Below are 13,391 nucleotides of genomic sequence, written 5' to 3'. Positions count from 1 at the left end.
TTAACTGAAAATGTGTTCATGTATACCACAAGGTCACTTTACCCCCAGCTGTGTCATGTTCTGTATAGGAGAAAAACTGTATTCTCGGGCAGCGTTTGGCAAACTGCAACATACAGCTCCTACCCAGCCCACTGCCTGTTTTTGTGCAGCTTGTGGGCTAGAATAATTTTTACACCTGTAAATCGCTGAAAAAAAGTAAAAGGAGAATAACAGTTTGTGACACACGGACATTAAAATTTCAGCAACCACAGATAATTATTGGTATACTGCCACACCCACCATTTGCATAAAATATTATCTGTGGCTGCTGGAAATACCATGTGGTCCACAAGCTTAAAATATTTACCATCTAGCTTTACAGAAACTGTGTGTCCACCCCTACTGGATTAAGATGAAAAAGCAAAGTGATAGGGAAGGTTGAGTCCCCAAAGGCTACCTTAAAAGAGTGACATTTTTCAAACTGCTTTGACAAGAGGCAGTTTGGCTATCAGTTCTATGTCTTATGGTAGAGTAAGTAGCTGATCTGGAAGCAGTGATGTTTGACAGAAGAGAGTGATTATTATTTATTATTAAATTATCATTATTATTATTATCTTTTTTCTTCAAACAAAAGTTTATTTTTTAATTTTTTTATTATTATTATTTTTTTTTACTTTATAATATTGTATTGGTTTTGCCATACATCAACATGCATCTGCCACGGGTGTACACGTGTTCCCCATCCTGAACCCCCCTCCCACCTCCCTCCCCATACCATCCCTCTGGGTCATCCCAGTGCACCAGCCCCAAGCTTCCTGTATCCTGCATCGAACTTGGACTGGCGATTCGTTTTTTATATGATATTATACATGTTTTAATGCCATTCTCCCAAATCATCCCCCCCCTCCCTCTCCCACAGAGTCCAAAAGACTGTTCTATACATCTGTGTCTCTTTTGCTGTCTCGCATACAGGGTTTTCGTTACCACCTTTCTAAATTCCATATATATGCGTTAGTATACTGTATTGGTGTTTTTCTTTCTGGCCTACTTCACTCTGTATAATAGGCTCCAGTTTCATCCACCTCATTAGAGCTGATTCAAATGTATTCTTTTTAATGGCTGAGCAAAAAATGGGCCAAAGAACTAAATAGACATTTCTCCAAAGAAGACATACAGATGGCTAACAAACACATGAAAAGATGCTCAACATCACTCATTATCTGAGAAATGCAAATCAAAACCACAATGAGGTACCATTTCACGCCAGTCAGAATGGCTGCGATCCAAAAGTCTACAAGCAATAAATGCTGGAGAGGATGTGGAGAAAAGGGAACCCTCTTAACACTGTTGGTGGGAATGCAAACTAGTACAGCCACTATGGAGAACAGTGTGGAGGTTCCTTAAAAAACTGGAAATAGAACTGCCTTATGACCCAGCAATCCCACTGCTGGGCATACACGCTGAGGAAACCAGAATTGAAAGAGACACGTGTACCCCAATGTTCATCGCAGCACTGTTTATAATAGCCAGGACATGGAAGCAACCTAGATGTCCATCAGCAGATGAATGGATAAGAAAGCTCTGGTACATATACACATTATTATTATCTTAACCACCAGTGCTTCTCGCTGATTTATTTTCTCCACCTCCGAAGAGGAATTTGACCAGTTTGATTACATCTCAACTGAAGCGACTCAGCAGCAGCAGCAGCAGCAGCATTTATATCAAGTGTACAAAACGTGTTGCAAGAGTTGTCTGTGTCAGAGACAATAAACAAACCTTTTAAATCCTTCTTGCTTAAGCAGGAAGTCACAACTTGCCAATAAGAAAATTAAAACAAACCTCACAGCATTGTATGTTTGGTTCAAAGTGAGAAGTATTTCAGGTCTTGGGATAGTGTCATCTTGGCAACCCTGTGTGTACTCCCTGGTGAGAACACCTGCATATTGCTGCCTGCTTTCCCGTTCACTGAGAGAGGGTCACACCTCGTCCTCTTAATCCCAGAGTCAAATATGATTACAAGGATTTTCCTCTCGGGAATCTAACTTGTAAGGAGGATCACTGTGCTTTTTGTTAAACAAGACAGCTCTCTTTAGTTGCCTTGTTCATTCTCAGGCTTACTATATTTCATCGGTCTAAAGATTGTGTTTGATATTGGTGACTGTTGGGAACCATTTGTTTTACAGTTTAAAAAGTGCAGATGTCAGACCTTAAATCCATACTTCTCTGAATTGTTCTCATTTTTGAGAGTGAGAATGTGTGTGTGTGTTTCTCCCAAAGGGGGATGAATACAATCAGACATGTCACTGTGGCTAAGTCAAAATGTATGTCTCTCATTTTCTTGTTTATTGATTATAAAATTAGAGAAAATTTTAGGATATAAGAAAATAAGTGAATTATGGGAAAGTGAAAATTCCAGGACATATTTCAGTTGCAGTTAAAATAGGAATGGCTCATGTCAAATCCTGGAAAATAAAAATTGCGGCCTCATTATCAGAAAAGTAGAGGAAAGTAGCATTGTTAAAAATGGGCAGTCTTAACAGCCGAGGAGTCTATTTTGAGGCATGATGAGTTGACATTGGTAAACACAAGATAGATACCCAGACCTCGTTAGTTGTGTTGATATCAGAGTTTGACCTTCGCAGTAATGAACTTTACAAATATGGGCATTTCCAGTGATTTAATCTCTTCATTTAAAAGTGATGGACAAACCCTTCTGCTAGAAGGACTAGTTGAGTGACCTGAACCAGGGGATCCGTTTATCAGAGGTGGGGGTGGGAGGCGTGGAGGAAGATAAAACATCAACAGTGAGAATATGAGAAATTGGTTACTACTTTAAACTTGGATTTTTGTAGTGTCTGTGTTAATCTCAGAATAAGGTGACATGCAAAGCCCTCTGTATTTCCTGCAAAACAAGGTCGCCCCAGCTTCCCAGAGCAGGCAGGGAAAGGCTCTTGGGGGCAAATGCCACTTCCCACCTGTTGTCTGCTGTAAATAAGCCTGCAGCCCACACCAGGGGCCAATTAAAAGGAATGTCCCATCGGTTCAGTGACCCAGGAAGGCATCAGGTGGAGTCTAGTTTGTTGGAGTGATCCCAATTAAGTAGGGGTGGAGGTGTACTTTTTTTTTGTTTGTTTTTAATCAGGGAGCCAATTAAGATGAAACCTCAAAGTCACACCGTCTATTAGGGAGTATTCTGAACTTGGGGAAGCAGTGTGATGCTGGGGGACATGGTGTTTTACTGGCTTTCCCTGGATGGAGCCTATGATGGCCTCACTCAGATGTGGAAAAAGAATTATGGTTTGTTTGTTCATTTTTTTTTTTTTTTGGCTGTACTACAGGCATGTAAAATCTTATTCCCCAACCAGGATTGAACCTGTACCCCCTACATTGGAAAGGCAGAGTCTTAACCACTGGGCCTCCAGGGAAGTCCTAGAATTATGGGTTTTGTACCTCTTGTTAGAAAGCTTTTGTTAAAAAATATATATAAGTATTTTTAATTTTTAAAAAGTTATATCTTTTTTTAAGTAGTTTATTCTGAAAGGTCAAGAAGTTTCATGTTTCATGACATGGCTTCTTCAATAGAGGAACTAGCCCAGGTGTTAGCTCTTCTGGTTACTCGGACAATTTAGGAGGAGAGGGGAATGTCCCTAGAGCCAGGAGGCAAGCCCATGCATTTCGCGGGGCATGAAGCTAGTCCGGCGCCCTCTTGGGCGCTGATCGAAGTCAGAATGGGGGTTGGTGAGACCCCAGCCAGGGAAGCCGGCGCAGACTTTCTGGCTATGTGAGCCTCTGCCCCCAGGGCTGCGGGAGGGCTGGCGACAGTGCCCGGCGCTCTCTACCCAGGAAACGGTGCTGTGACCGCCCCCTTTTCGCAGAAAGGAGAAGAGTGGGGAGAGATTAACTGGCCTGAGGACCCACAGTTTATAGACGGCAGGTGCTTTCAACCATCCTTTTAACCATAAGCTTCATCTGTGGTTTTGGCCTGTTTCTTTTTCCTTTTTTTTTTTTCTCACATATTCTGCAGAATCAGTTTCGAGAGTTACCATATTTTATCAAGCCGCGGTCTAAACAAACACCTTGTAAGTGTCCCCGCCATCATGACTTGCTGGGGCTAACCGGTGGCAGCAGATTTTAGCTCCCGCCCAATCCCAGTCCCATGCAAACTGGGACAGCTGGTCACCAGACTCGCGTCTGAACATAGCAACCAACAAAGTGACCCAGAACCAGGTGGCTGGAAAGACCGTGGTGCCGCTCTGACCCTCTGCCTTTCTGTTGCTGCAGGCCCCGTGCCCAGAGCCGGCTATGTCTGCTTTCAAGAGGCATTGTTTACACCCTCCTCCCACCCCCAGAGTCTTCAGCCTTTCAGGGCCCCCCAAATGCTGCAGGGTGGTCTGTCCCCATCCATCCAAGCCAGAGGCCAACACCAGCGGGGGCCTGCCTCTGACCCGCGCAGGCGCACAAGCGCGCTCCCCACTCTGGTTCCATGGATTCCCGGTCCAGCTGCGTGGTGGTGACCGGTAAGGCGACTTTCCTGCTTTCCACTTGCTGCTGCCTTTAGCTTGACCGTGGAATGCGCTCTTGCCTGATCCTGGTCATAAATAGTTCCCTCGTGGGGGGCGCGGGGGAAGAGTGGCAACTGGTGGTGCCAATAATTCCGGAGGGAGCTAACTTCCTGCTATGCCCTGTTAAAAACAACAAGGAGGGGACGGAGAGGCGTTTCTGCTTCTGCCGTGTCATTCACTTCAAATAACCCTCGAGTGGCATACACAGTGGTGCCCTCATGTGGCTTAGACCTTTGTCCTTCAGCCCACGGGGGTGGGGAAGCGGAGGCTGGGGCCCCTGTGGCATCTACTAGGGTGCAGCTGTTAATAGGCAAAAGGACGGGGAGCAGGGAACCCAGAAAGAAGGGGGCAGTGACCACCCCAAGAGGGGCACATAGCTCCCCCGAAAACTGGAGACTTTCCAGCCACTCGGGGAACTCTCGGCACCCTCTGAGAGCCACCAGTTAGACTTTGAACCCCAGAAGGAGTAGTAGCCACCCACTCCTACCTTTTACCAGCATATTTGAAATCCACCCCAGACACCCCCAGTCATTGTCACAGCTGGTCCCTGGAGGGCTTGTTTTCTTCACACAGCTCTTTATTTTTAGTCAGTCACATTTGGCATATTTGAAGTTTTCTGAATTGTGTGGATGAAGGAAACAAGAGACAAGGGTTCCTGTGTGTGTGGGAAATTGAACGTTACCTATCTTAATATTTTCAGACTATAATCAAACTCTTGTTAACCTTCTGAGAAGAAGAAAGTTCTTTCGAAAACCTTTTCTCTCCCTTGTTCTCATTTGTGTTATTTTGGGTATTAGAGATTGGTTCAAATTACCCTTGAATTCCTAAGGACATTATAACCTGATAAATGTGATACTTGTCACAAATGAAATCTGAATGCTGAAGCACCAGGGAAGGTCTTAGACTCACATCAACGACCCCTGCCTCTGTCCTGTCAGCCTGAGATTTGCTGGCAAACTCCAGGTTGTTTGATGGTACCTGATCATCAGCGGTGATTTGGGAATGCCCACTGGCTTCCAGAGCGTGGCCTTCCTTTATTAAAAATGCTCTGAGCTGCCAGGGGCGGTCTTTTCATTTAATTGGATTTGCTTCACATGTAAATCTCGCCAGGACATTGGCACGTAGACAGATGGTGAGGGAACAAGAGCTCTGAAGAACTGGCTCAAGACCAAGGCCTTCCGGACTGGCACCCCACCGTGACAATGGGAGACAGAAAGCGTGCTTCCCTCCAAAGGGCCTCTCCTGATTCCAGGAGATTTCTCCAGCCACTTTTCACAAGTTCCACCCAAGGTCTTGCCAAGTGTAAAGTGTAAGGCTTGACCGTGCAAAACAAAAGCTTCAGACCTTCATTTGCTGAGTTGTTTTGCCTAATTGAAAACAGATAAGCGATGATCTGAATACACTGATCTGAATGTGATTCGAAAGCAGCATGTGACTTGGTGAGGACTAAAAATGTCACTGCATTTTCAGTATTCCTACAGTCATCCCAGAAGGTACTTGGTTTCCCAGTGGTTTTTCCTTAATCTCAATATTTTCCTGTTTTGTTTTGTTTTTTGCTTGGCCACTTCAGTCTTATTTATTCTATAGGATTCAGTCAAAGTCAGAAAACACCACTAGATTTCCTGGGACATCCTGTCCCAAACTTTTCTCTTCCCTGAGGAAGTTTTACCCTTTTTGAGTGAAGTTATGAGTGCTCTATACCCAGAGATCCCCCAACTTCAGAGGCACAGTCTTCTCCAGAACTGGCTTCTGCAGGGGTGGGGATAGGGGCGGGGTTCCAAACATTGGTAGTTAATCATAGCTCCTCCCCATCTCGGAATCATGATTTGAGAAGTGCATCCCAGAAATCAGATTGCTGGAATTCAAAGCCTCACCTGGTAAAGCTGAGCTAGAGAATGCCACTTCCACCTGCAGCCCACTGCCCCCGACCCTGCAGTGAGTCCCTCCCCAGTCATAGACCCATCTGCCAGCCGCTGACCCTCCCTACAGGGCCAGGCAGGAATCACTGAGCTCTGAACACGGGCCGCACTGCAGGAGAGATGAAGGGAGAGGCCCCAGGGAGCTGGCCCCTCCTCCTGGCACCATCCTAGGGGCCGTGTGATGGTTAATTTTGTGTGTCAACCTGACTGAGCCACTGAGTGCCCAGACCCCTGGTTAAACATTCTTTCTGAATGTGTCTATGAGGGTATTTCTGGAGGAGCTTAGCGTTTAAATCAGTGGGCTCAGGAAAGCAGTGCCCTCCCCAGTGTGGGTGGGCATCATCTAATCTATTAAGGGCCTGAATAGAATAAAAAGCCCAGGAAGGTTGAGTTCCCTCCGTCTGAAGCCATGGACTGATACATCAATATTCTTCTGCCCTCAAATGGGTGCTCCTGGTTCTTGGGCCTTCAACATCAGACTGAAATTTGCTCTACTGGCTTTCCTGGGTCTGCAGCTTGCAGATGGCAGACAGATCTGGGGAATTCTCAGTCTTCATAATCATGTGAGCCAATACCTTATAATAAATCCCCCCATACACACACACACACATATACACACACACACACACACACACACACACACACACACACACACACACACACACACACACATATATATACACACACATACATACATACCTGTACATGCCTCTCAATTTCTGGAGAAAGAAATAGGGCCTGAATTACAGGTGAAATCTCAACATGGAAAAGAAAGGGCAGGACCCCTGACTAATAAGCTCAGTGCCCAAGTAGGGGGTTGGGGCTGAGAAATGGTGACATCAAATGATCAGAGAGAATAGGGCAGACCAAGGATCTAGCTGGAGCCCATCCCATGCTACTGGGAGAGAGGGTGAAAAAGGATTTAGCATTTGCTGAGCACCTACTAGATTCTGGAACGAATACACGTCATACTCAGCATTGTTTAATTGGTCCCAGGAGGTACGTACCTGAACCACCATGAAGGTGAGCACTTGGCACTGCTTCCTGTACTCCAGGCAGTATTGCAGATGCTCCACCTTATTGATTTATTCAATCTGCAAACCACTCTATTAGATTAGTATGATTAGTGCCCATTTTACAGATGAGAAAGCCAAGGCACTAAAGCTGAGTAACTTGCTCAAGATCACCACTGCTAAGTGGTGGGGCTGAGGTGAGATGCAACAGCAGAAGCCTGAACCCAAACACTGAGGTCTCCAACCACTCCTGGCTGTCGTCGGGCCATGGCCTGAGCTTTGAGGGGCCACTGGACGGTGTGGATGCCATAAAAAGGAGCGGCAACCATAGTGAGAGGGGGAGGGAGTCTCTCTCCCCAGGCCAGCAGAAAACCTTTCCTAAGCTAGTCCCAGAGGGGGCTTGCTGTCCTCCTCAAAGCAAAATTCTACTTAGTTTCCTTTTATTAGCGATCATAATAAATTGCGGTTAAAGGACATAATCATACACAGCATAGATACGTGTTCCCAGTTCAAGGAACAAGCCCTTCTGCCCACAAGCCTCATCCAGCTCTCGCTCCTTCCCTGTGTAAAGGCCTCCCCAGCGGCGGCTTCCTCGCCCAGGCTCACTCCCTGCAACTCCTCTGCCTCTCCCCCAGTAAAGTCCTTGCTCACCCCCACTTCCTCCTGGAGACTCCCCCAGCCACCTCTACTCCAGCCGCTCTCTCCCCCTTTGAAGTATTCTGATCCTAGTTGTTCAAAGCCTTGCTAGTCCAAGTGTGGCGAGGGCCAGTAGCCTTAGTACCACTGGGGAGCTTGTTAGGAACTCAGAATCTCCAGCATCACCCCAGACCTGACCGATCAGATTCTATATTTTAATAAGATATACATGCACATTAGCATTTGAGAAACTCTGAACCAAATCATACGTCTTTTTAAATTTTGAAATAATTATAGATACACAAGAATTTGCAAAGAAATGTATAGAATGGTCCCCTAGAGCCAGACCCCCAATGTTAACATTTTCAGTATCAAAGCTAAGATACTGACCTTGGTATAGCTCTGTGTGCATGTGTGTGTGTGTGTGTGTGTGTGCACACACATGTGCACAGCTATATGCAGTTTCACCCCATATTTAGCTTCGTGTAACCACCAGCATCAAGATAAATAACAGAACCAAAATCACAAGGTTTCCTTGAATTATACTTTTAGAACCACACTCACCGTTTCCCCTGTCTCTAACTCCTGGTAACCACTATTCTGTTCTTCATCTCTATAATTAATTTTATAGATGTAAATTATAATTTACAAATATTATATAGGTAGAATCATACAATATGTATCATTTTGAGAGTGACTTTTTTTTTTATTCAGCATAATTCCCTTGAGGTTCATCCAAGTTGTGTATACCAATAATTCCTTCATTTTTAAAGCCATTTTAGTAGCTTTATTGAGATGTAATTCACATGCTATACAATCTACTCATTTAAAGCATACAGTTCAATGGTTTTTAGTGTAGTCACAGTTATGCACTTATCACCACAATCAATTTTAGAACGTTTTCATTACCCTGAAAAGAAACTGGACCTCCTGATCCTCATCCCTACTCCCCCACTACACACACACACACACACACACACACACACTCAAGCTCAGTCTTTACAGGCGGCCGATGCGGACATCTCACGTAAATGGAATGATACACTTTTGTAACTGACCTCGCTCACGGAGCCTGATGTTTTCAAGGCTCATCCATGCTGTCGTGTGGCCGCAGCACTTCAGTTATTTTTATGGACAGATGATGTGCATTGTATGGCTAATACCAGTTTTGTTTATTCATCATCAGCCGATGGACACCTGGGTTGCTTCCACTTTTGTATTTTCACTGCTCAGCAGTATTCTATGATCTGGATGAACCAGCTGATTTAACCATTTACTCATTGAAAGACCTTGGGGTGATTTCTAGCTATGGGCTATTACAAATAAAGCTGCAGTGAACATCTGTGTACGAGTTTCTGTGTAAAAGTAAGTCTTTATTTCTCTGGGGTAAATATGGAGCAGAGAAAGTCCTTGGAAGTCCACGTTCAGTTTTAAAAGAACCTGTCGAACTATTTCCCAGTGGCCATACCATTTGACCTTCCCACCAACCATGTCTGTGTGACCTAGTTCCTGTTCATCCTCGTCAGCTTTTGGTATTACCGGTATTTCTGTCTTAGCCTCTCTGATAGAGATGTAGTGACACCTCACTGTGACTTTAATTTGCATTTCTCTGATGGCTAATGACGTTGAGCAGTTTTTCATGTGCTTATTTGCCACCTGTATATCCTCTTCAGGGAAATGTTTCTTCATGTCTTTCCCCTTTTTCTAATTGGACTGTCTTTGAAAGTTGAGTTCTGAGAGTTCTTCGTACATTTTGCATACAATGCCTTTGTCAGATGCATGATTCGCAGCTGTCTACAGCATGTCTTTTCATCCTCTCAGCAGGATCTTTTGCAGAGCAAAAGATTTTCATTTGGATGAGGTCCACTTTCTCATTTTTTACTTTTGTGGATCATGCACTAACTCTTTGCCTAACACTTGGTCCCAAGATTTTCACCACTAAGCCCCCAAAAGTTTTATTATTTTACTTATTACATATGAGTCCATGATGCATGTGGAATTAATTTTTGTATACAGTTCAGGCTGAGGGATCCATTTTTTTTGATCAGTGTCCGATTTTTCCAGTCCTATCTATTGAAAGGCTATTCCATCTCCACTGAGTTGCTCCTGCACCTTTGGTCACAAACAACTGGGCATACTCACATGGGTGTGTTTCTGGGCTCTCTACACAGCATGCGTTTTAACTGGACATATGTGCACACACCTCTGGAGCCCTCCTACTTAGTGGTGGATCAGCTCCACATTCCTCTTGGGCTCCCCCACAACACCTCACATAAGAGGACTTAGGAAACGCTCCTAGATTGGTAAGGTTGCAAGCCTCCACAGGAAAGGGGTACATGGAGCCCCCACTGGTCCTTGATGGCCCCAGGAGCCACAAGAAGTCCCCAAGGAGGTGGGGGGAGCAACGCAGAAGCAGACACCTCGGCCCAAGCCTGGCCTGAGCAAACCAGCCTGTCCTTGGTTCCAGGTTTCGGTCCCTTCCGGCAGCACTTGGTGAATTCCAGCTGGGAAGCGGTGAAGGTAAACTCCCTACGAGCCCAGACCCAGGAACTCAGGGCCTAGCTGGTTCCTTCTCTGGTTCCAAGAAAATCCAGCGTATAGTCCCCTTGGTGACCAGATCCTCATGGGAGGAGAGAGCATGCACACTGCATGCCCTGGGACACCGGCTAGGCTTCCATCCTTGGCTGCGACTCACCTGCCCCCAGGGGCCCGTCCAGCTCAGCAGTAAGAAAACAGGCTAAACGGACGCCCTGGGAGGGGTGGGGAGTGGCCCAAGCAGGCTCTGCTGCCCTGAGAACTGAAGATACCTCTGGCTGCAGGGTCTCAGGAAAGTCACAGCCCCCCCCGCCTCAGTGTCCTCATTCATGAAATGGGGGAATTCTAGTGCTGACCTCAGGGTGGTTCTCAGGAATGAAAGAGGGAAGTGTGCGAAGCAAAGAAGCCTCTAAGTCTATAAAGGTAACTTTATCAAGCATAGCGCTTGGCACATCGTAAGAGCTTAATATGTGGTTATTATTATAAACAACATGGCTTAATTTTTAAGAAAGTAATCAGAAGAAAGTGCATCCTCGTTCAGGGCATGAAGAGCGGTCTTCTCTGTAGAGCAGACCTCTCCTCCCTGAACCATTGCTTCACTTGTACCCGCCCCCACTCGGTGTCACTTAGAGGCTCAGAGCATAGCCGGCTATTTATTCACACTTGACCATCAATTTCATGCGTCTGTTGGATCACGCCAAAGGTGGAGTCTTGAGTCTATTCTCAGAGTTTCCCAGTCAAGCTGAAAATGTAGCAAAACCACTTGAATCGTGCGTTGTCAGCCACTGTAGCATTGATTTTCTAGCCTGTCTGCACAGATGCAGTCAAGGAAACTCTCCACTCTTGAGTTAGAACTTGGGCTTTTTTCACCCAGCAAAAAAACTCAGAGAACCCCAGGCTCACTGCCAAGCCTCACTGCTGCACATAACATGCCAGAAAGGCTAGGTCAGGGCTTTATGAGTTTCTGGGTGTTTGCAGCCAGTTCCTCGAAAAACAAGACTTCTTCTGCTAAATCCCAAATGGGTCCTTAGCCCTTCTGTTTGCAGTCATGAGAATGGAAAAGAGCCAGGCTGCCAGGGTTCACCTCCCTGTGCCAACAGTTGCAAGGCAAGTCACTCAACTTTTCTGTGCCTCAATTTTCTTATCTGTAAAATAGGAAGGTTGTAATGACTATAGGAATTAATACATGTAAAGCCCTCAGAGCATGACAGAGTAACTACTAATGCTCACAAATATCATTATTACTAAGAAGCTACTCTACAAGTCAGTTTTCTCAGTTGTGGGCTAATGGAATCTGACTTTGGAGATCCACACAGGAAATGGAATGAGGGTAGAGATTTTTTGGTACATTTAAGATTCACCATTAAAGCTGGAGAAGCAGGGCAGAAGGGCAGAAGCAGAAGCAGGCTAGGAGTTTCCAGGAAGGGGAAGCAGAATGGCAAACTAGGTGTTGTGAAGGACCCTTCACTTGCAGATGAAGTAGGTAAGACAGAACTTCTGTGCCTTGCTGGGCACACAGTAGTAAAGGAAAGCTCTTATACATCATACCATCACACAGATATATCACACATACCCAGGGCTGCAGCCTGTAGGAGTGAGTGATCAGCACCCACAACACAAAAAAGGCAGGAAGGGCATATGCCATTATCAATATTGTCATTAGCAAGGGGGTTAGAATGAAACCAAAACTTTCTGTAAGCTGGACCCTTGAAGGGGCATCCTGTGGTCTCTAGCACCCAGAGTCCCAACAAAGTATATGTAATTTCTCTTGATTTTTTAAAATCTCATATTTTCTACAAACACGTAAGTTAGGGGCTTCTCTAGAGGCTCAGTCGATAAAGAATCTTCCCTCAATGAAGGAGACTCGGGTTTGATCCCTGGGTCAGGAAGATGCCCTGGAGAAGGAAATGGCAACCCACTCCAGTATTCTTGCCTGGGAAATCCCATGGATAGAGGAGCCTGGCAGGCTGCAGTCCACAGTCCATGGGGTCACAAGAGTCAGATACAACTTAGCAACTAAACCACCACTGCCGCCGCCGCCTAAAATAAGCTCAGCATTTATTTCCAATCAAAGATCACCAAATATGCAAAGAAACAAACTACCCTGAGTAAGAATGAGCAAAAGCAGATTTAGAACCTGAAGAATCAGGTTCTAGATCATTCTTCTAGATATTATCAGAAAATAGCATAATTGTATATGGAATGTTTGAAACAATAATGATGGAATCGCAAAAAGCTAGCAAAGAGACTATCAGAAGATTAGGCAAATTGAAAAAGGGAGTAATAATGACTGAGCGACTTCACTTTCACTTTTCACTTTGATGCATTGGAGAAGGAAATGGCAACACACTCCAGTGTTCTTGCCTGGAGAATCCCAGGGACGGGGAAGCCTGGTGGGCTGCCGTCTCTGGGGTCGCACAGAGTCGGACACGACTGAAGTGACTTAGCAGCAGCAGCAGCAGCAGAGCTTATAAAAATTTAAAATACAACTGTTGAAGAGTTTAACAGATGACTTAAAGACAGTTTCGAATTATGCTAAGTAAAAGATGCCAGTCACAAAAAATATATAATATTTGTGAAATTATTGTAATGAAAACAATAATAAATGGCTGATTGTGGGCTTCCCTCGTGACTCAGATGTTAAAGAATCTACCCGTAGTGCAGGAGACCTGGGTTCCATCCGTGGGTCGGGAAGACCCCCTGAAGAAGGTATGGCTGCCTACTCCAGTATTCTTAACTGAAAA

At 45.2% G+C, this 13,391-nt stretch overlaps 1 protein-coding gene across 4 annotated transcripts in view; it reads left to right on the top strand.

The window, feature by feature from the left end:
- Positions 1–4,235: 4,235 nt before the first annotated feature.
- The window catches only part of PGPEP1L (pyroglutamyl-peptidase I like), a 71,689-nt gene continuing 62,533 nt past the window's right edge, over positions 4,236–13,391 (top strand). The window contains exons 1-2 of one of the 4 annotated variants that reach the window (XM_019983402.2): positions 4,236–4,499; positions 10,580–10,632. In XM_019983402.2, the coding sequence (XP_019838961.2) occupies positions 4,466–4,499; positions 10,580–10,632 (87 nt within the window). In that variant the 5' untranslated portion in view covers positions 4,236–4,465. The other 3 variants (XM_019983403.2, XM_070775034.1, XM_070775035.1) reach the window with 3 other exon arrangements.

This window comes from Bos indicus, chromosome 21, assembly GCF_029378745.1.
Source record: "Bos indicus isolate NIAB-ARS_2022 breed Sahiwal x Tharparkar chromosome 21, NIAB-ARS_B.indTharparkar_mat_pri_1.0, whole genome shotgun sequence".
NCBI lineage: Eukaryota > Metazoa > Chordata > Mammalia > Artiodactyla > Bovidae > Bos > Bos indicus.
The sequence above is the reverse complement of the archived record's forward strand: the minus strand, read 5'-3'. Positions and strand labels throughout refer to the sequence as shown.